Consider the following 21,057-nt stretch of genomic DNA (forward strand, 5'->3'; position numbering starts at 1 on the left):
ATCCCCACCCCAGCCCTCCTAGACAGCCCCATTGTGGTCTCATTCCCAGAAAACCTGGATAGTTCCTTGGAAGGATGGTGAAGCTAATTCACACTACTGTGGCAGTGGCTCCTTCGCCCTTCCCAGAGGAGATCAGGGTTTTAACTGACAACTTTTACCTTAAACCAAAAAGATTTGGAATTCCAGGCCCTATGGCAGACTTCTGGGAAGGGATTTTTTGTTTTTGTTTGAGACAGGCTCTTGCTCTGTCACCCAGGCTGGAGTGCAGTGGTGCGATCCTAGCTCACTGCAGTCTCAAACTCCTGGGCTCAAGCCATCCTCCGACCTCAGCCTCCCAGGTAACTAGTACTATGGACATACACCACCCTGCCCAGCTAAGTTTTGTATTCATTTATTGATTTATTTTTTTAAGACAGACTCTTACTCTGTTGCCCAGGCTGGAGTGCAGTGGTGCAGTTTTGGCTCACTGCAGCCTCTGCCTTCCAGGTTCAAATGATTCCCCTGCCTCAGCCTCCCAAATAGCTGGAACTACAGACATGTGCCACCACACCTGGCTAATTTTTGTATTTTTTTTTTTTAGTAGATTCTGAGTTTTACCATGTTGGGTAGGCTGGTCTTGAACTTCTGACCTCAAGTAATCCGCCCACCTCAGCCTCCCAAAGTGCTGGGATTATAGGCATGAGCCACCACACCTGGCCTAAATTTTGTCTTTTTTGTAGAGATGGAGTCTCATTAAGTTGCTCACTCTGGTCTCGAACTTCTGGCCTCAAGTGATCCTTCCTTCCATCTCAGCCTCCCAAAGTGCTGGAATTACAGACATGACCCACCACGCCTGGCCTGGGAAGGGATTTTTTTAAGTGGCAGGGACTTTCTGGTCTTCCTTCAATTAGGCCAGAAGGCCACCTGCACCTCCTTGCTGGCTGGTTTGTGTTCTGGTTGCTATAGTTACGTCCTGTGGGTGCTGCTCTTCTGCGCCTTGATTCCCCACTCCAGGTGGGGACAGTGGGAATGGAATGCGAACTTCCTGGTTGTGTAACCCGTGCTTGCAGGGAGTAAACAAAGCTGCTTTCCAGTAAGGGTATCTTTATCACCTAACAAGGCACGCGTGTGCATTTTATCTGTGGCCACTCTATCATTTAAAAAGACATTTTGGGCTAGGCACTGTGGCTCACACCTGTAATCCCAGCACTTTGGGAGGCCAAGGAGGGCAGATCACCTGAGATCAGGAGTTGGAGACCCACCTCGACAATATGGGGAAACCCTGTCTGTACTAAAAATACAAAAAAAATTAGCTGGGTGTGGTGGTGCACACCTGTAGTCCCAGCTACTCAGGAGGCTGAGGTGGCAGGATCCCTTGAACCTGGGAGGCACAGGTTGCAGTAGGCCGAGATAGTGACACTGCATCCAGGCTGGGTGACAGAGCGAGATTCTGTCTCAAAAAAATAAATTAATTAAATAAAAAATTAAATGTTGCTGAGCAAAAATAATCTTTTCACCCAGTGTTAGTATGGGCAAATAAATTATACAGCAAAAAGTGGCAAGGATACCAGCATCTGTGCCTTTTGTGTGTCTTAAGATTGTTCATTTTCCCTGCATGAATAAAAGTCTGGTGGCAAACCAGCAGCACACCTCCAAGAAATGTTAACGGTTCAGTGTGTCCAGCATGTGGAATATGTGGTGGGGAGCACTGGAACGCAGAACCATTGCAGAGCTAAATGGGGAGAAACCAGGGTCTTAAGAAAATACTGAAGTGTAGAAGGCACCTCTGCTCTCAGGTGTGAAAGAACCCGGACTATTGCTCAATAAATGGAGGTGTTTCTTCCCTTTACTTTTTTTTTTTTTTTTTTTTGAGACAGAGTGTCACTCTGTCACCCAGACTGGAGTGCAGAGGTATGATCTCGGCTCACTACAACCTCCACCTCCCTGGTTCAAGTGATTCTCCTGCCTCAGCCTCCCGAGTAGCTGGGATTATAGGCATGCACCACCACGTCTGGCTAATTTTTGTATTTTTAGTAGAGACAAGGTTTCACCATGTTGGTCAGGCTAGTCTCGAACTTCTGACCTCGTGATCCACCTGCCTCGGCTTCCCAAAGTGCTGGGATTATAGGCCACCGCGCCTGGCCTTTCTTCCCTTTTCTTTTCCTTCCTGCTAGTATGTGAATGTATTATCCCTCCCCAGGCCTCATGCGCTATCCATTGGTTAATTTATTCAAGCAAATACTTGGTACTAGGATCAATATAAAGGCAAAAAAAAAAAAAAAAGTGTTTGTGTGTGTGTGTGGATTCCCTGCTCTGAAAAAGCTTAATATTTAAAAAATGAAATTCAACATACTTTAAATCTTTGATATTTGTAGATGCAGTTTAGGTGGTTTCACTTATTTGCAAGTTATAGGAGAGGTCTTTACTTACACAAGTTGATGATTTTGCTAAAGCAGAAACCGTGGATGAACTAATAAATGACTGTCCCATACGACCCAATATGGCCCCCACTGTCACTTCAAAGCTGTCCTTCAGGACTGTCACTTTTCTGGTGGGTAAGCTTAGCAAACTGCCCGCCATCCACACACACAGCAACTTTGCTGTCTTTGTTTACGTGTAACATACATGGCATCTCTCAGAAATAGCACTTTAGAAACATGTTTCTTGGCAAAAAGCAAAAAAAAAAAAAATCCAAGTACAATGTAATTTTATTGGAAGTTAAAAGTAGCTGTGTTGTGATCTGAGTGAGGCTGTGCACGATGGATGAGTCATTAGGAAGCCTAGAGCCTCTGTGTATTTTATCCCATCTAAGAGTTTGGAGCTTTGTGTCTGCCTCGAGACTATCAAATCTATGGTATAGGAAGGTCCCCTGCCCCCAACAGCTACCATGCAGGGTAGGAGTGAGACACTTAGAAAACGATTAAATATGAGACCACATGATCCTTACTCTAAGTGTAATAAACAGCTGTTAAAGTAATGGAAAGAGCTGTGGGTTAGAGTGGTTGTAGCAGATCGAATGGGAGCTTGATGTGAGCTGGCTCTTCGTTGAGCAGGAAGGAAGAGCCCTGCTTAGGCACTGGTATGGGAGACACATACATGATGTGGGCAGCCACAGGGGTTGCTGTGGAGGCCAGAATAGAGGATGAAGAGTCTCCACAGCCCAGGGAGGACCCGGCCTCTCAAACTGCCTTCTCAGCATGCTGGATTTACTGATTTCCATCAAACTGGTGAATTTTGTGAGAAATTCCAACAAGTTGTCTTCTGAACTATTTCCTTTAAAAATCACTTATTTAAATAGCCATGTGTAGGTTCAGCCTGATTTGAAAGGAAATCAGCATTAAAACAAATTATCCTATTATGTTGTTAGTTTAAAATCACTTAATAGGCATGACAGAAATAGCTATGTTAAGAATGATCTGCTAATGGTGTTTTCCATAACCACAAATGAATGCTTTAAATGGAACTTCTATTTAAAGGGTTTTCATCCTTTGAAATAGTTCAGTTTTAGATGTCTATGCAAAGACATAATCCATATTTTGAATTTTAGTTCCACAGTGCAGTGGTATCAGTTTTCAGTAGCATTTTTGTACTTCTGGAGACCTTCGTTTAAAGAACTCAAGATCTTTGTCAAATATACGCCTTCTGAATCTTTCTATAAAAATAGATATAGCATTTTAAGAAGGACTGGTGGTCTTAGAGAAATCAAAAACCCAAAATAATTGGAAGATCTCACTTACTAAAGTATTGTACGAATACTAGATCATTCTGTCTTTACTACTTAGTATTTATGAATATAAAATCACAGAACTTAACTGTTCTCCAAAGAAATGCATGTACATATCAATTTTAGGTATTTGTCTTCAGATACGTTTTTTAAATGTTTTTTAAATGTCAGCCTTAAATGTTTTCTCCTTAAACTTTGTTCACCTAAAATTCTATCAAGTGTCTTGTTAACAGAAACTAATTATCCAAACTGCCTTCCACTGGTTGTTATTCACACCCCACCCCCACCCCAACCTGCATTTTAAAACTTCAGTTTAAGGATGTGTCCGTTTACTTTGAAAGTGAAAAGATGTGTCCCTTTACTTTGAAACAAGCCCATGATTCAGGAAGTGAACTTAAAAATTTCAGAGCTCCAAAGATCTTGCTTATTTTATGGAGTTTAATGAGAACTGTGGCCAGAGCCAGGAAGGTGAAACCCAGCAGCTTTGGGCGAGTGTGGGTTGTATTTGATGTTCACAAAAGAATGGAAGTGGTAGGGTGTTGCTCAGTGAAGTGTGCATTTTCGAGTTACCCACAGTGGTGTCTATTGTCCTGTTTCTCAATTGAATGATGTCATGTTTCATTTAAGGCTCTTAGTGATGCTGAAGTCTGTGGTCTGCACACTAGGGGGAAAAAGGCAGAGAGAAAGTTGCAAATCAGGTTTTTGTAAAGCCTTTGTGTGTTGGGTTTGGGAGATAAAAGCTGACTCATGCAATATTTCTACGGAAGGCGCTGCACAGACTAGCAAAGGCTGTTTCTTTTACCTGACTGAGGTCACTGCATCAGCTGAAGGCAGACGATGTGCTTAAGCCTGAGTGGAGCAGAGGTAGGTGCTAATGTGAGTGTCCCCAAAGAAAGGATGCGGGAACAAACGCTCCTTCCCTCTGGGAGCAGCCAGAGAGGTCCACCGAGGTGAGAAGGGGTCGCAGGGGGGGCTTTCTTCACAAGTGTGCAGGGACGGAAGCTTGGCTGGATCAAGGAAAACTCTCTGTTACAAATGCGATAGACTGAAGTCTAGAAGATGATTTTTTTCTCCCCCTCCATCTGAACTGCAGCCTGTCTTCAATAGTTTTTGTCTTAGTTTCCTCTGATTTTGCTCTTTCCTTAAAGTGAGGTTGAAATATCTAGAGAGCTGATGTATCTGACTCTGGGGAGAACTCTGAAATCCTCAGTTGTCACGCGCCGAATGCCCAACATTTTCATATGCTTTCTTTTTGAGGTTCATATGCAGTCAAAGTTGGAGGAACAAAATAAATGTTTGCAAATGTATGCTTAGCAACTGCAGTGATGAAGTTTAGTCTGAGTCTAGTGGCAACCAAAGTTGCCTAAGAAAATGCAGTTTCCATTTTGAGTGTTTCTTGGTAGGAAACACTTTTGTGAGGAACAATGATTGGGGCAAAGGAGGCGTGGATTGTATTCAATGCTGTTGTCCATTGGAATCCGATTTCATTTGGCTTCATTATTTGAATTTAATGATGCATTTTGAAAGATATTTATATTCAGCATTCCTTAATCACATATTGAATATAAAAATTATTTTAATTTAAAATATTTAGATATCTGACACCAATTGACATTGTGATTTTAATTTCCTTAAATAACTTTTTCAGATTATAAAAGTAATACAGCTATTGAAGAAAAGAGATATTTACAGAGAAATATGAAAGGAACAAAATTATTCGTTCTACTCAGTAAAACCGATGTTAACATTTTATTATATATTCCTTCAATCTATTTCTTATGTAGACAATAAAGAAGGCACATTTTAAATTCAAAATTAGGATCGTATTATATGTTTTTTAAACTACCCATTTTACTCATTGTATATTATGACCATTTTCTATACTTTTAAAGATTTGAGAAGACATGACATCTAAACATTTTACATTGTACCTTCTAAATGGCTTTATTTACTTGGATCTCTGTTACTAGTCACTTTAATTTCTCTGCCTCCTTTTCTTTTTCTTTTCTTTCTTTCTTTCTTTTTTTTTTTTTTTTTTTTGAGACTGAGTCTCGCTCTGTCACCCAGGCTGCAGTGCAGTGGCACGATCTTGGCTCACTGCAACCTCCACTTCCTGGGTTCAAGCGATTCTCCTGCCATAGTTTCCTGAGTAGCTGGGATTACAGGCACGTGCCACCATGCCCGGCTAATTTTTGTATTTTTAGTAGAGACGGGGTTTCACCGTGTTAGCCAGGCTGGTCTCAAACTCCTGACCTTGTGATCCGCCCGCCTTGGGCTCCCAAAGTGCTGGGATTACAGGCGTGAGCCACTGCGCCCTGCCTCTTCCTCCTTTTTTAAAAGAACATGTCTAATGTACTTCATGGATGGATTTATTTGTTCGGAGTGCTGTTGTTAGTCACTTGGAATTTGCCTCTTCTTCCTCCTCCTTTTTCTTTAAGAAAATGTTATTTCTCTTGGTGCCTCCCTCCCAGCTGTGCAGGGATGTTTTGGAACTGAGTGTGTTCCATACAGATGGAGCTTGTATATATAACCATCATTGTTTAGTTACTGCCTTGAGACTGATAATTTTACACTAACAGGAAGGTACTGTTCAAAGCAAAGCTGGAGCATAGATTATTATTTAATCTAAATTACAAATAGAGATTTTTTTAGCCTTTGAAAAACTCGGTGATACACAGTTTTTCATCATCCAAGACCTGGCATTCGTAGGATGTAGAAGAAACTGCTATTAGAGGGCCACTGCTTGTGCTGTGCCTCCAGCTGGGAAGAGGCCATGCAGTCGTGACAGCCAGTGGTTTGCTGGGTTTTCAGGATTGGAGTCATGGCCCAAAGGTTGGATGAGACTTGGAAAAGTCACCTAGTCCAGCTGCCTCACATACAAGGAAACCAGAGATGCAAAGATCAGTATAAACCCAGGGGGTGCAGAGCCAGGGCAAACATGCAAATCCTCTGACCAAAAGGGAGTATTAGGACATAATTTAATTTCCGGTTGGTTCTCTGAAATGTGTTTATACAGAGGGTTGTGGATATATGCATTCCTGTGCACACATAGCCACACACTGTGTAGTCCCTTTTGGCATATGGTACCATGTGCTTTAGACAAGCAGCTTATGTTGAGTCCTTCATTTCCTGATCTCTAAGTTCCTTTTCTACCCTACTATTTTATGAGTACAAGGAAGGATGGACTAGAAGTTAGAAAATCTAGTCTCTGATTCATAGTTCAACTTTGAGCATGATGTTATATAATCTCTGCTTTTTTTTTCCCATCTATACAGTTTTCAAAAAGTAATGAGGCACATGAAAGAGCATTGAGGTTGGTTATGGGGGCTTTTTAAGGGTAATTTTGACATAGAATTGTAGCAGCTGTATCATAATAAGGCTCACCTGTTATAATAGAGACTGTTTGGGTTATCTCTTATTGCTTAACCAATCACACTGGAACCTAATGGCTTGAAACAACAAACATTTATAATTGCTCAAGGTTTCTGTGAGGCAAGAATTCAGGAAAGGCTGTGCTAGGTGATTCTGGCTTGGGGACCGTCATAAAATTGCACTCAGACATGACAGGGCTGGGGTCATCTGAAAGGCTTCTCATCCACATGTCCAATGTCTTGGCTGGAAACACAGCAGGGGCTGTAACAGCCAGGGTTCCTTGGGCATCCCTCTGTGTATCACTGCGGTCTCATCATGTGGTTTCTGTGGTGTGGCAGAGTCAGGATAACCAGACTTTTAAATGTGGTGCCTCAGGGCATGTCTAGCACCAGTGACTGCAAGGTTTTGCCTGTCTTTGTGCTCTGCCATACCCTAGGGCACTGGTATCCTTCTTAGAGTGGAGGCAAGGTTTCTGCCACATCTGGGTTCCAGCATGAAGAGGAAAGAATGTGGAGTAATAAAATCTAATGTCTTGAGAAATAGACTCCCAAAGGGGCATATATCGTTTCTACTGGTGAGAACTTGACCACATGGCCAATATCTAAAGGCAGAGGAGGCTGGGAAATGTGCTCAGTGAAAACTCCATCACTAAAGAAAAGGGTAGAGTGGATTTTGGTAGACAACTAACAGTCCCTCTCTAAGTGGTAACACAATGGATGGTTTTGGGTGCCCCAAATAATTTCCTTCATCCCCCACACTAAGTCACCACACACAAAAAAAGCATACAACAAAAGTAAAAACAGGTGCATTTGCATAAAAAGCCTTTAGGGAATTTCTTTCTTTTCTTTTTTCTTTTCTTTTTTTTTTTGAGATGGAGTTTCAGTCTGTCATCTAGGCTGGAGTGAAGTGGTGTGATCTCGGCTCACTGCAACCTCCGCTCCCCAGGTTCAAGTGATTCTCCTGCCTCAGCCTCCCAAGTAGCTAGGATTATATGCACCTGCCACTATGCCTGGCTAATTTTTGTATTTTTAGTAGAGACGGGGGTTTCATCATGTTGGCCAGGCTGGTCTCAAACTCCTGACCTCAGGCGATTCACCTGCCTCTGCCTTCCAAAGTGCCAGGATTATAGGCATGAGCCACCGCGCCTGGCCTAGGGAATTTCTTTAGGTTCTTTTTCACCAGACTGGTCCAGAGACACCCCTTAGCTAAGGCAATTTATCTAATGCATTAGCTGCCTTAAGTAGCTGCTTAATCCCTACTCAACTGAGGTAGCCATTATACCTCTTAGTTTCCATTGACTAGTGTCTTAGTCCATTTATGCTGCTGTAACAAAATAGCTTAAACTGGGTAACTTACAAGGAACAGAAATTGATTGCTCACAGTTCCGGAGAGTGGGAAGTCCAAGATCAAGGCGCCAACAGATTGTGTGTCTGGTGAGGGCCTGTTCCTCCTAGATGGTGCCCTCCTGTGTGTCCTCACATGGCAGAAGGAGCAAACAAGCTCCCTCTGTCCTCTTTTATAAGGGCACTAATCTCATTCATGAGGGTAGAGCCCTCATGACCTAATCATCTCCCAACAGCCCCCCCTCCTAATACCATCACCTTGGTGAGTAAGTTTCAACATATGAATTTTGAGAAGGGCACAGACATTCATACCACAGCAATTAATATAGGAATCAATCGGTAAATTATCTGAGTAGTATCTGACTTTACAGCTTGAAGGAATCTTTGTTTCTCTTTGTTCAACCCCTCACCTCCTGTTTGAATGAAAATATTTTTGCAAAATATCTTTTCTCATTCTTGATCTTCTTGTACAAATATGTGCTTTAACGCCTTGTTGGATGCGTGGTTTGCAAATATTTTCTCCCATTCTGTAGGTTATCTCCTTGCTCAGTTGATGATTTCCTTTGCTGTGCAGAAGCTTTCTAGTTTGATGTAGTCTCACTTGTCTGTTTTTGCTTTTTGCTATTGTTGCCTGTGCTTTTGGTGTCATATCCAAAAAATCATTGCCAAGACCAATGTCATGAAGCTTTTCTCCCCTGTGTTTTTTCTTTTTTCTTTTTTTTTTTTTTCTTAGAGGCTTTATGGTTTCTAGTCATATTTTTAGGTCTTAATGTATTTTGAGTTTATGTTTGTGTATACTATAAGATAAGGGTTCATTTTTATTCTTTTTGCATGTGATATAAGAACATGTGGCACATACACATAATGGGAAAATTATCTGACCATAAAAAAAGAAGGAAATCCTGCCACTTGTGACAAGATGGATGAACCTGGAGGCTATTGTTCTAAGTGAAATGAACTGGACATAGAAGGGCAGATGCTACCTGACACCACTCTTACGAAGAATGTAAAATAATCAAACTCATACAAGAAAAGACTAGAGTGGTGCTTGCCAGGGAGTGGGGAGAGGGAGAAACAGGGAGGTAATAGTGAAAGGATACAAATTTTCAGCTATGCAAGATGAGTAAGTCCAAAAATCTGCACAGCATAGTGCCTATAGCTAACAATACTATATTGTATACTTAAAATACTGCTAAGGAGGTAGATCTTAAGTGTTGTTATTGTAAAATGTTTAATAATAATAAAGAGGCATAAGAAAACTTTTGGAGGTGATGGCTATGTTCATGGTATAGATTGTGGTGATAGTTTCACGTGTATACTTATCTCCAAATTCAAGTTTTATACATTAAATATGTATAACTTTTTCTATTTAATCATACCCCAATAAAATACATTTTTTAATTTAAAACATTTTTGAGCTATTTATTTTGAAAATTTTTTAAATGTATAAAAAAGTTGCAAAGATGGTGCAAAGTTCCCATATGTCTTTCATCCAGCTTCCCCTAACATTAACATCTTGTGTAATTGTAGTACCTTGTTTAAAACTTGTTTAACCTTGGTTAAAAACTAATAGATTTACATGGTAAAACTAAGAAATTAACAGGGTAACAAGATTTTTTTTTAACTCCTTGGTTCCTTCATCACCAAATAACTACAAATAAATATGAAAATCATGTTCTGTGAATTGAACGTGCTGAACACTAGAGAACATGAGGAATTATAGTCCTGGCCCTACCATTAAACAGGAATCAAGTTGATAGTTTAGAAAACCAAGAAGTGAAAATCCATATTGCTGTGAGGGAATAAAAGATGCTCCTCAAATACCTAGTGTCATCTTTGAAATATATAAATGTATATTTTTTAACTTGGACTCTTAAACATTTTTTAAAGCGTTAAGTCAGTTGTTCACAACGTTGAGGCTCTAACAAAACTGCGCTGTATATTAAATGAACATCACTAACTGGTAGAGTAACTATTTCTGTATACTTTAGTCTTTCTGTGGCCTCCCCTCTTTGAGTAATTCACAGGAGGTGTAATAAGGAACTACATAATTTCAGCTACTCATTGGTACTGAACACAGCACATTCTCTTGATTTCCATGGTTGTCCTGCCAAGGAACTCAGACTAGGTATTTGATGTCTAGAATAGCAATGAGCAGAATTTGGAAACCCTGATCACCCCTCAATCCCTGCTATGAGTAGAATTTCTGTCTTGCCTCCTAAGTTTCTCCTTGGGAGTTGTAGGTTGTAGGACCCATCAGATGTCCCCCTTCTCCATGTAAATATGGTCACAGGAAGCCATGGAACGTTCTGCATGAAACCTAAATCAGCCTAAGAAACCAGAGCCAAGAAGCATTGCTTTTGATTCTGGCAGTGATATTCCAAAAGAGAGCAATTAAAATAATGGAAGTTGGAAGAGCAAAGAAAGAAAAGCCATGGAATTCCAGTTTTTTCACCCAGAAAAAATTAGAGGGATTTGTCATGAAGTAAAAAGTATGAAAGCCTAGCTACATAGAAGCTGTCTAGGCATCTTTTCCTTTTATTAAGGATGGCACACACAAAAAAAAGAATATTTTATTTGGTTGGCTTTTAGGCTAACCAGTGCTTCCCATTGTGAGACTCAGTAAGTCTCTAAGGTTCCTCTATGGATACTTCCACCCCCACCACCTCCAGGTTTACCAAAGGTGAGATTGATCACAATCCTCTAAGTGGGTGGAACCAGCTTATTTTAGGGTCAAAAGACATACCTGATATAAGCCATTAGCAAGGTTTGGCCAGAAATTCCCAGAAATTCTTACATTATTAGCCCTGTGCTTGGGATTTTGGAATAGACAGAAGTTATGAGAAGAAAAGCAGCAACTTACCCAAATGATAATACAACCTGCTAACATCTTTCACTCAAGGCAAATGAAAAAGCTTTCTTGCCCTACAGATTTTTATCTGGATGTTTCAGTTTGTCATGGAAAATCAGCCCAGTATCTGCTACACAGAGATGACCTCCCAACTCTATTTTTGCTAATTTTTAACAATATTGTGCATTAATAAGTGGAGTAAAAAACAAAAATGCAAACTTTGAGTTGTATGTATCTCTGCATTCACTGTTATTTGAACAAAGATTGATAAAGAGGTAAATTTAAATCTTCAAGAATAATGTAATTATATCAAAGACTTCTAGATCAGCATTGTCTGACTAAAATATATATGAACTACTTATGTAATTTTTTATTTTCTAGTAGCAACAATATAAAAAAGTAAAATGATGCCGGGGCAGTGGCTTACACCTATAATCTCAGCACTTTGGGAGGCCAAGATGGGAGGATCACTTGAGCCCAGGAGTTCAAGACCAGCCTGGGCAACATAGAAAGACTTCATCTCTACAAAAATTAAACATAAAATTAGCTTGGTATGGTGGCGTGGTCCCAGCTATTCAGGAGGCTGAGGTGGGAGGATGGCTTGAACCCAGGAGTGAGCCATGATTGTGCCACTGCACTCCAGCCTGGGTGACAAAGTGAGACCCTGTTTCAAAAAATAAAAATAAAAATAAATTTAAAATAAAAAAAGTAGGCCGGGCTCAGTGGCTCACACCTGTAATCCCAGCACTTTGGGAGGCCAAGGCAGGTAGATCATGAGGTCAGGAGTTCGAGACCAGCCTGGCCAACATGGTGAAACCCTATCTCTACTAAAAGTACAAAAATTAGCCAGGCGTGGTGGCGGGCACCTGTAATCCCAGCTACTCGGGAGGCTGAGGCAGGAGAATTGCTTGAACCCAGGAGGCGGAGGTTGCAGTGAGCCGAGATTGCACCATTGCACTCCAGCCTGGGCAACAAGAGCAAAACTCTGTCTCAAAAAAGAAAAAAAAGTAAAATGAAACCAGTGAAAATAATCTCAGTGAGATATTTAACCTAATCCAAAATATTATTTCAATACACAAATATAAAAATTATTAGAGGTATTTTATTTCATGTTTTTAGTTTTATACTAAGTTACTGAAATCTGGTGTGTATCTTACATCTCAATTCAGACTGACTGTGTTTGTTTGTTTGTTTATTTATTTAGAGTCAAGGTCTCACTTTGCCACCCAGGCTGGAGTGCAGTGGCACAATCATGGCTTACCACAGCCTTGACTCCAAGTAGCTGGGACTACAGGCACAGGCCATCACACCTGGCTAATTTTTTGTATTTTTTGTATTTGAGATGGGGTTTTACTAGGTTGCCCAGGCTAGTCTCGAACTCCTGAGCTCAAGTGATCCGCCTGCCTCAGCCTCCCGAAGTGCTGGAATTACAGGCATGAGCCACTGTGCCCAGCCTGGCTGCGTTTCAAGTTCTCAGTAGCCACATGTGGCCACTGGCTACTGTGTGGAGCAACACAGCTCTAGAGATAAATATTAATAATTGGTGAGTTGCATTAGAATAGGCCAGACAGGGTGGAAATCTTAAATTATTTTGAGGAAAGTGAGAACAAGACTAGACAGTTTTTATGAGGTGCATTTTCCTACGTGAGGAAACTATAATTATCTTCTAAGCAATGAATCAACATAAAAAATGTTAGCCATTAGCAAGTGTGGTCTCATATTACGTGCCATTATATGACCTGACTTTAAATGTTTCACTTCTGTCATTGGTAATTTTGGAAGGTCTTTAGTTTGGGGCGGTAAGCTTGGCTAAATACTACGGACACCAAACTTCTGAAATGGTCTGTTTTAGAAAGTGCCTAGTTGGCAGCCAGGCCTGTACGTGGACTGGCATTGGAACATTTGAAGCTTTCCCCGCAGCCGTGCCCCCTCCATGTTGCTATTTAAGATCTATCCATGAAGGGGTCCCTATTGATCTGAGTTTTATATTCCACTCTTTCCCACCTTTGAAAGTATTTCTAAAGACATTGTCATTTCTAGCAGCCCAATCTAGGATCCTCTAAAAGCAGTTTTTATTCCTCTTTAATCCTTCTGTCCCAATATTGGGTATCTAATTTAAAGTGAAAGTAAGTAGAGAAAAGAAACGATGATAAGAAAATAATGTGTCTCTCTGTTGTGTCCATTTTTCTCTAGTCCTGATCATCAATGTAGTGCCAAGAGTTTTGTAACTGTGTGAAAGACAGTTTTCTATTCTGGAGAGATTGATTCTTCTCTGGTTAGAAAATCAGAACTTGCCCTAGAGACAGTATGTGCAGATCTGTGGGGGGTAGACCTTTCCAGATGTCTTGGCCTTTCAACTTTTTTGACACCAGGGACTGGTTTCATGGTAGACAATTTTTCAAAGGATGAAGGGTGGGTTGAGGTGGTGGGGGTGGGGGAGTGGGGATGCTTTCAGGATGAAATGGTTCCACCTCAGATCATCAGGAATTAGATTCTCATAAGGAGCATGCAACCTAGATCCCTGGCATGCATAGGTCACAATAGGGCTCGTGCTCCTATGAGAATCTAATGCTGCTGCTGATCTGAAGGGAGGCAGAGCCCAGGCAGCAATGCTCGCTTGCCCACCGCTCACTTCCTGCTGTGCTGCTTGGTTCCTGACAGGCCGTGGACCGGTACCGCACCCCTGTTATAGAGAATATCCAACTTGGCCAGAGGCGGTGGCTCACACCTATAAACCCAACACTTTGGGAGACCGAGGTGGGTGGATCACCTGCGGTCAGGAGTTCGAGACCAGCCTGGCCAACATGGTGAAACCCCGTCTCTACTAAAAATATAAAAATTAGCTGGGCGTGGTGGCACATGCCTATAATCCCAGCTACTAGGTAGGCTGAGGCAGGAGATCGCTTGAACCTGGGAGGCAGAGGTTGCAATGAGCTGAGATCATACCATTGCACTCCAGCCTGGGTGACAAGAGCAAACTCTGTCTCAAAAAAAAAAAAAAAAAAGAATATATTCAACTTATGTTTTGTCCCAAATCATAGCCTCATTGGACCCTTGGGATCTCAAAATATCCTCAGATACTTCTCAAGTGAGTGCCCATTTCCTACAGTGAGATCAACCTGATGGTCTAGGTTATGGAGGGTGCGAATGGAAAGGAAACCTTGTTGTGTCCACCCCTACTTTGGACTGCCATGACTTTGTCAACACCAGTCCCAAACGTGAGTAAGCATCCTTTGCTGCAAGCATACCTAAATGCACGGCTGCTGATTGGATTTTTGCCGCACCCAAGTTGGATCAGGCTTTCTAGGTCAAATGCATCTTAACTACTATAACCAATTCATGTTTTATAGGCCATAAAGTTGTTATAGAACAAGCAGAAAGAATATTGCAAAAGCTTTAAAAATGTGTGGCAAACTCTAGCATGTGGTAGTGGTTATGCAGATAAACTGCTCATTTCCTACATGTCTTACCACTCCTTCTTGACTCGGAATTAGTTCCTTCATTTTATATTCATAACTTTAATATTTGCATCATTTGTACTAATACTTGTCATGAATATAAACTATCTAGAAACAGTATGTTGAAGGAGAGACTTGTTGGATACTTTATATTCTAAAAATATTAGTACCAACTGTTTAGTGATCTTTATTATAGAATCAAACCAAATTTACATTACTATTGAAAAATGATCATTACTATGTATTCTTTTTACTGTGTTTGTCACATTATAACCTTCCAAACATAAGTTTCCCTCTTCCATTTTTCTAGTAAAACCTGTAAGCATGTTTTTGTGGTAAGGTAACCTAGCAAAATTAAGCAAATTTCTTTATTAATCACCTTGTCTATCACAAGACATTTTGTTTCTATAAACACAATTTCTGTATGAAATAATGAGATGTGGAATCTCATTATTTGAGGGAGAAATGTTGACCCTGCCTTAGAAATGAGGAAGATTGGAATTTTGAGTGTTTTACCCAAATAGCTTCTGAATGTTTAATTTTCACATGGGTCCTTTTGGGGCCCAACATCATATTTAAATGCTGTGGGTATTACGTGACTTTTTTTTTTTGAGACGGACTCTCGCTCTGTCGCCCAGTCTGGAGTGCAGTGGCGCGATCTGGGCTCACTGCAAGCTCCGCCTCCCGGGTTTACGCCATTCTCCTGCCTCAGCCTCCCGAGTAGCTGGGACTACAGGCACCCGCCACCACGCCTAGCTAATTTTTCTGTATTTTTTTTAGTAGAGACGAGGTTTCACCATTAAGTGACCTTTTGACTTTGCAGATAGTTTTTATTTTTGGCCTTTTCTAAACAAGACAGTGCCATTTTCTCATAATTGTTCTTATAATTTAATTCCTATATGCATCATATAATTACATGATTTTATAACTGTAGTTGTGGAGAGTTGTAGTTAATCAAGCATGCTCTCTAACAGTATCATAACTCCATATATGCCAAAAATGGAATGCCAGTTTCTAAGAAGTGATCTGGAGAAGTGCTGTGTTGAGAGGATAAGTTTTCAATGGGGTGTGAGTCTTAATAATTCAGTCATGCATCACTTCAGCATGAGGGCACATTCTGAGACATGTTGTTGGGCAACTTCATCATTGTATGAACATCACAGAGTATAATCACAAACCTATATGGCACAGCCCTTTACACATCTAGGCTAGACAATATGGCAGATTGCTCTGACCACTGTCATACACGCTGTTTGTTGTTTTGTTTTGAGATAGAGTCTTGCTCTGTCGCCCAGGCTGGAGTTCAGTGGCAGAATCTCGGCTCACTGCAACCTCTGCCTCCCGGGTTCAAGCAATTCTTGTGCGTCAGCTTCCCGAGTAGCTAATTTTTGTGTTTTTTAGTAGCGACACGGTTTTGCCATGTTGGCCAGGCTTGTCTCAAACGCCTGGCCTCAAGTGATCTGCCCACCCCAGCCTCCCAAAGTGCTGGGATTTACAGGCGTGAGCCACCGCGCCCAGTCTGCAGTTCATTGTTGACTGAAACATCATTATGCTGTGTATGACTCTTTTTCTTGCCTAGTATTAGAAAATTATTGTCTATGTGACACTCTTTAATGCTGTATGCAAGTAAAATGTAAAGTTGCCAGCATTATTTAAATCAAGTAGTGGTGGCTCCAGGATGCTAGCCTAAAATTTTGTGGAATTATGGTGAAATACTTAAAATCTAGAACAAGGTTTTTCAAAATTCCGTAGGAATCACGTCGGGTCCCTTTTAAGTTCGTAAGAACCACTTGTGGTGCTTGTTAAAGTGATCAATTCCTGGTGCCCTGACCGCTCAGCCTTTAATTTAGTGAATCTAGACTAATTTGCATATGAGTCATTCCAGGTGGTCACACTTTTGAGACAACAGGTCCAGTGTTTCTCAAACTTTAATGCTTCTAAGTCATTCTGAGATCTTATTAAAGTGCACATTCAAGTTCAGCAGGTCGAGGTCAGAGCCCAAGACACTACATTTCTAATAGGCACCCAGATGATGCTTCAGAAACACTGATTTTGCATCTCACTCCACCACAGGTACCTTTGCATCCCTTCTGTAATTGGCCACCTTGTTATTGACTGTATTTATTTGAGCTAGGTTTTTACTTCCTTTCAACCCTCTGCTTGATAGAATTGCTTATCTTGTCCTTTTTATTTATTTTCTTTAATGCATATAGATGGGCATCAGTTGCGTCTTGAAGTGCCATCAGCTGTAACCAAAGTTCCAGATCCCAGGACGATAGCCAGGCGTTCCTGCCCTCAAGAACTGAAGACAATGGAGCTCTCTGATAGTGACCGACCCGTCAGCTTCGGTTCCACATCATCCTCGGCCTCTTCCCGCGACAGCCATGGTTCCTTCGGCAGCAGAATGACCTTAGTTTCAAATAGCCACATGGGCTTGTTTAACCAGGATAAGGAGGTAGGGGCCATAAAACTGGAGCTGATTCCTGCCAGGCCGTTTTCCAGCAGCGAGCTGCAGAGGGACCACCCTGCCACGGGGCAACAGAACACGGATGAGGGCAGCGAAATGCCACCCAGAGCGCAGTGGAGAGTGGACTCAAACGGGGCACCCAAGACAACCGCAGACTCGGCCACGAGCCCCAAGCTCCTCTATGTGGATAGAGTTGTTCAGGAAATTCTGGAAACCGAAAGGACTTATGTACAAGATTTAAAAAGCATCGTAGAGGTAAGACCGACTTCGCTTTTAATGTTTGCCATGCAGGAGAAATATGCTTGCAAAAGAAATGACAAAGCCAAGCCAGGTGTAGGGGATGTCTTCTAAGAGGCGGAAGGGATGTGAATGTTTAAAGAGAGAGTAATAAGAGAAACCCTAAGGCCATAACCCACTGTGTTAACATCCTCTTAATATTTGCATTAACAAATTAGTTATGAGTGAGGAGCAAGAATGATGATACAGTACCCATACCAAGATGCTGTGTTAATAAATCCTACACCCAAGATGTCAGAGTGACTCACACGCAGTGGGGCAGGTGAGGATGGAGGAGGACTCAAGTCTCCTGGAGCATGAGTGTCAGGTGTATGACTAAACCCCTCAGCTGTCCTTACCTTAATCACCACTCGCTACTGGCATCCGGGAGCTTCCAAAACTACTGAGACGTGAATCTCACACTCAGCAACTGTGATTTCATTGGCCTGGGTGGGGCTTGGGTGGTGGAATTGTTGAAGATGCACAGGTGATTTTAATGTGCAGAGAGGTTTGCAGCCGCTGCTGTCTGCTATTCCTGTATTAGTTGGTGTTTGGGGAAAGGATTGAAAGGTAGAGAAAAGTCGTGGGCTTTGTCTTGTCTCGTGTCTCCTTTCTGTTCACTTTTACAGTGAGTAATCCTATATAAATTATTTTGCGTATGTTATTATTATGATTATAAATTACTTGCACAAATTATTTCATGTGAATTGAGCTCAGCTTATGTGCCAGGTCACATCCTCTGGAAATTCAATTATTCGATTTTGATTTTCTGGGTCGTTTTAAAGGATAAAGCAAGAATTATCAGAGGAGCTCAGATGTTAACTCACTCTCAATTGTAGTTAAAAATATTACTATCTCAAGGGCAGATTTTTTTTTTTTTTTTTGAGACAGAGTTTCGCTCTTGTTTCCCAGGCTGGAGTGCAATGCTGCGATCTTGGCTTACCACAACCTCCGCCTCCCGGGTTCAAGCAATTCTCCTGCCTCAGCATCCTGAGTAGCTGGAATTACAGGCATGCGCCACCACACCTGGCTAATTTTGTATTTTTAGTAGAGATGGGGTTTCACCATGTTGGTCAGGCTGGTCTCGAACTCCCGACCTCAGGTGATCCTCCCGCCTCGGCCTCCCAAAGTGCTGGGATTACAGGCATGAGCCACCGTGCCCGGCCTCAAGGGCAGATTTATATATTATAAAGCTACACTTGCTTTGCTGCCTACTAATACACCAGATTCTTTCATTTGTTACTACCTGTTTCCTGTTTTAGACATTGACTCTAGAGTATGTTTCAGAGTACAGTAGAATATTGCCAATGAGCATGTTCTTCCCCCAAATACATTCTCATAGCTTTAGAAAAAGAATTCTAAAGCATGACTACGTGTGATCCGCAAATGATAGAACCAGACTGTCTACTAAAAATAGTTATGATGTACCTTCCCAGTAAAAATAGAAAAGTCAATTGATGGTCAACTGAAACAATATGTGGTACCAAATGTAGAATAAAGTAGGCCTGTTTTTTAAAAAGTTCAACAATGATGTCATTTGTACTTGAGAAGAAATACCTGTAAAACAGCCAAAAATTTTACAGCCTCTCAGGAAACATATGGTTATTAAAGCTTTCTTTGGGCTATGCTTTTTTTTTCTTTCTTTCTTGGAAACTAGTCTACCTAATCTAAAACTCACCTTATGGAGAGAAACCATTAATTACTGAACTAGTATTCCATTAACATTTATTTTTTCCTGAGGCTGGTTGATAAACCTTAGGTGAGAAGAAACAGGTAAGAGACGAATGAAAGAAAACAGATAAAGACAGAATTTATTTTTTCTGAGAAATTTCAATGTAAGTTCTATGTGAAGCTGTCCACGTGTTCTTGCCTTTTTTCTTTATTCATGAATCAACTGTGTTTTACACTAGGGGTTGGTGAGCTTTTTCTAGGCAGGGCCAGATAGTAAATAGTTTCAGCCTTATGGGGCCTAAGGTCTTGGTCACAACTGATGAACTCTGCCATTGAAGCTCAAAAGCAGCCATGTACACTGTGAATAATGGGGCCTGGATATGCCAGTGCCTCTTTAGAGTCTCGTTTGACCCAATGGCCACAGTTTGCTCACCCCTGTCTTAGGCTATAAGTTTGTGCCATGTTTCATCAACTGTCAAATAGGACTAATAAGTAGGACCTGCCTCATAGGGTTATTATGAGAATTGGATAAGATAGTATAAAAAGCTCTGCAGCCATGCCTGGCACATAGTAATCAATTAGTAAATGGAAACTACCCTCGTCACTATTGCCAGCCTTCTCTAAGTTTGCTAGCTGAGAGTGATCACTGCGTACACTATGTTTTACCTAAAGTCTTTCACAAAAATAATCAGATTAGGCTGAATGCGGTGGCTTACGCCTGTAATCCCAGCACTTTGGGAGGCTGAGGCAGGCGGATCACCTGAGGTCGGGAGTTCGAGACCAGCGTGGACAACATGGTGAAAGCCCATCTCTACTAAAAATACAAAAATTAGCCGGGCATGGTGGTGCATGCCTATAATCCCAGCTACTTGGGAGGCTGAGACAGGAGAATCGCTTGAACCTGGGAGGCGGAGGCTGCAGTGAGCCAAGATCGCACCGCTGCACTCCAGCCTGGGTGACAGAACAAGACTCCATCTTAAAAAAACAAAAACAGAAACAAAAAATCAGATTAGCCAATTCACTACAGCAGAAATTTAATTGGAAAAAAAAAACCTTAATGGGTGATTTTACCATTATTGTTTTGATTATTTCTAATGAACCCACTGGAAATCTGAGGTGGAAATTAGGGGAAGGAGAGGCCCAGAAGGGGGTGAGTATTGGAAAGAAGGGTGCCTGGGGAGAAAGAGTCCCAAATGAAGAGGGAGGGACCCAGGCAGGAAGAGCTAGATGCTCCTCTGTTCCAGAAGTCACTAGAATGCTTTGCATCATTTACCCTGTCCTCCTAGAAAACTTTAGAATTGTTTCATATGAGGGATTAGTTGGTTGAAGCCTCTTCATCTGTTTTGGCTATGAGACCACCTCTGTTTCTCCAGATCACAACTTTATCAGAGTGGCTAGACCACTTTTATCGAGTTCTTTTCTTAATGAAAAGTAAACAATTATTGTCAAACCTGCAGTAACTCTACCCAATAAAAGGCTGTCATATGGGTATTCTTTTAAAACATAGAATATCAACTCCTTTAAAATCTGTTTCCTTGATCTATTTCTAACCTATTTGTATAATGTTGTAAATGACTTCTCTAATGTTCTCCATTTTTCAAATGCAAAATTTTAAATTAAGAAAAGGGCTGCTCATTGACAGCCTACTATGATAAAACTTTTACCCTGCCTAAAAGATGGACTTTTTTTTAGTTGGCTCTTTATTTATCTATTTTGAATAAGCATCTCACCCTATCACCCAGGCTAGAGTGCAGTGGCACGATCATGACTCACTGCAGCCTTGACCTCCTGGGCTCATGCAGTCCTCCTGCCTCAGCCTCCCATGTATCCAGGACTACAGGTGCACACCACCACACCTTGCTAAGTTTTTTTTTTTTTTTTAAATTTTTGTAGAGACAGGATCTCAATATGTTGTC

General features: G+C 41.3%; 1 protein-coding gene across 4 annotated transcripts in view; it reads left to right on the plus strand.

The window, feature by feature from the left end:
* PLEKHG1 (pleckstrin homology and RhoGEF domain containing G1) overlaps positions 1-21,057 on the plus strand; it is a 243,742-nt gene that overhangs the window by 118,528 nt on the left and 104,157 nt on the right. For 3 of the 4 annotated variants that reach the window (XM_019030088.4, XM_031012454.2, XM_055390848.1), the window contains one exon: positions 16,941-17,449. In XM_019030088.4, coding sequence (XP_018885633.2) covers positions 17,039-17,449 — 411 coding nt within the window. In that variant the 5' untranslated portion in view covers positions 16,941-17,038. Of the gene's footprint in view, positions 1-4,353; positions 4,568-16,940; positions 17,450-21,057 lie in introns of those variants that run through there. The other variant, XM_063707951.1, reaches the window with a different exon arrangement.

The sequence above is a fragment of the Gorilla gorilla genome, chromosome 5, assembly GCF_029281585.2.
Source record: "Gorilla gorilla gorilla isolate KB3781 chromosome 5, NHGRI_mGorGor1-v2.1_pri, whole genome shotgun sequence".
Taxonomy (NCBI): domain Eukaryota; kingdom Metazoa; phylum Chordata; class Mammalia; order Primates; family Hominidae; genus Gorilla; species Gorilla gorilla.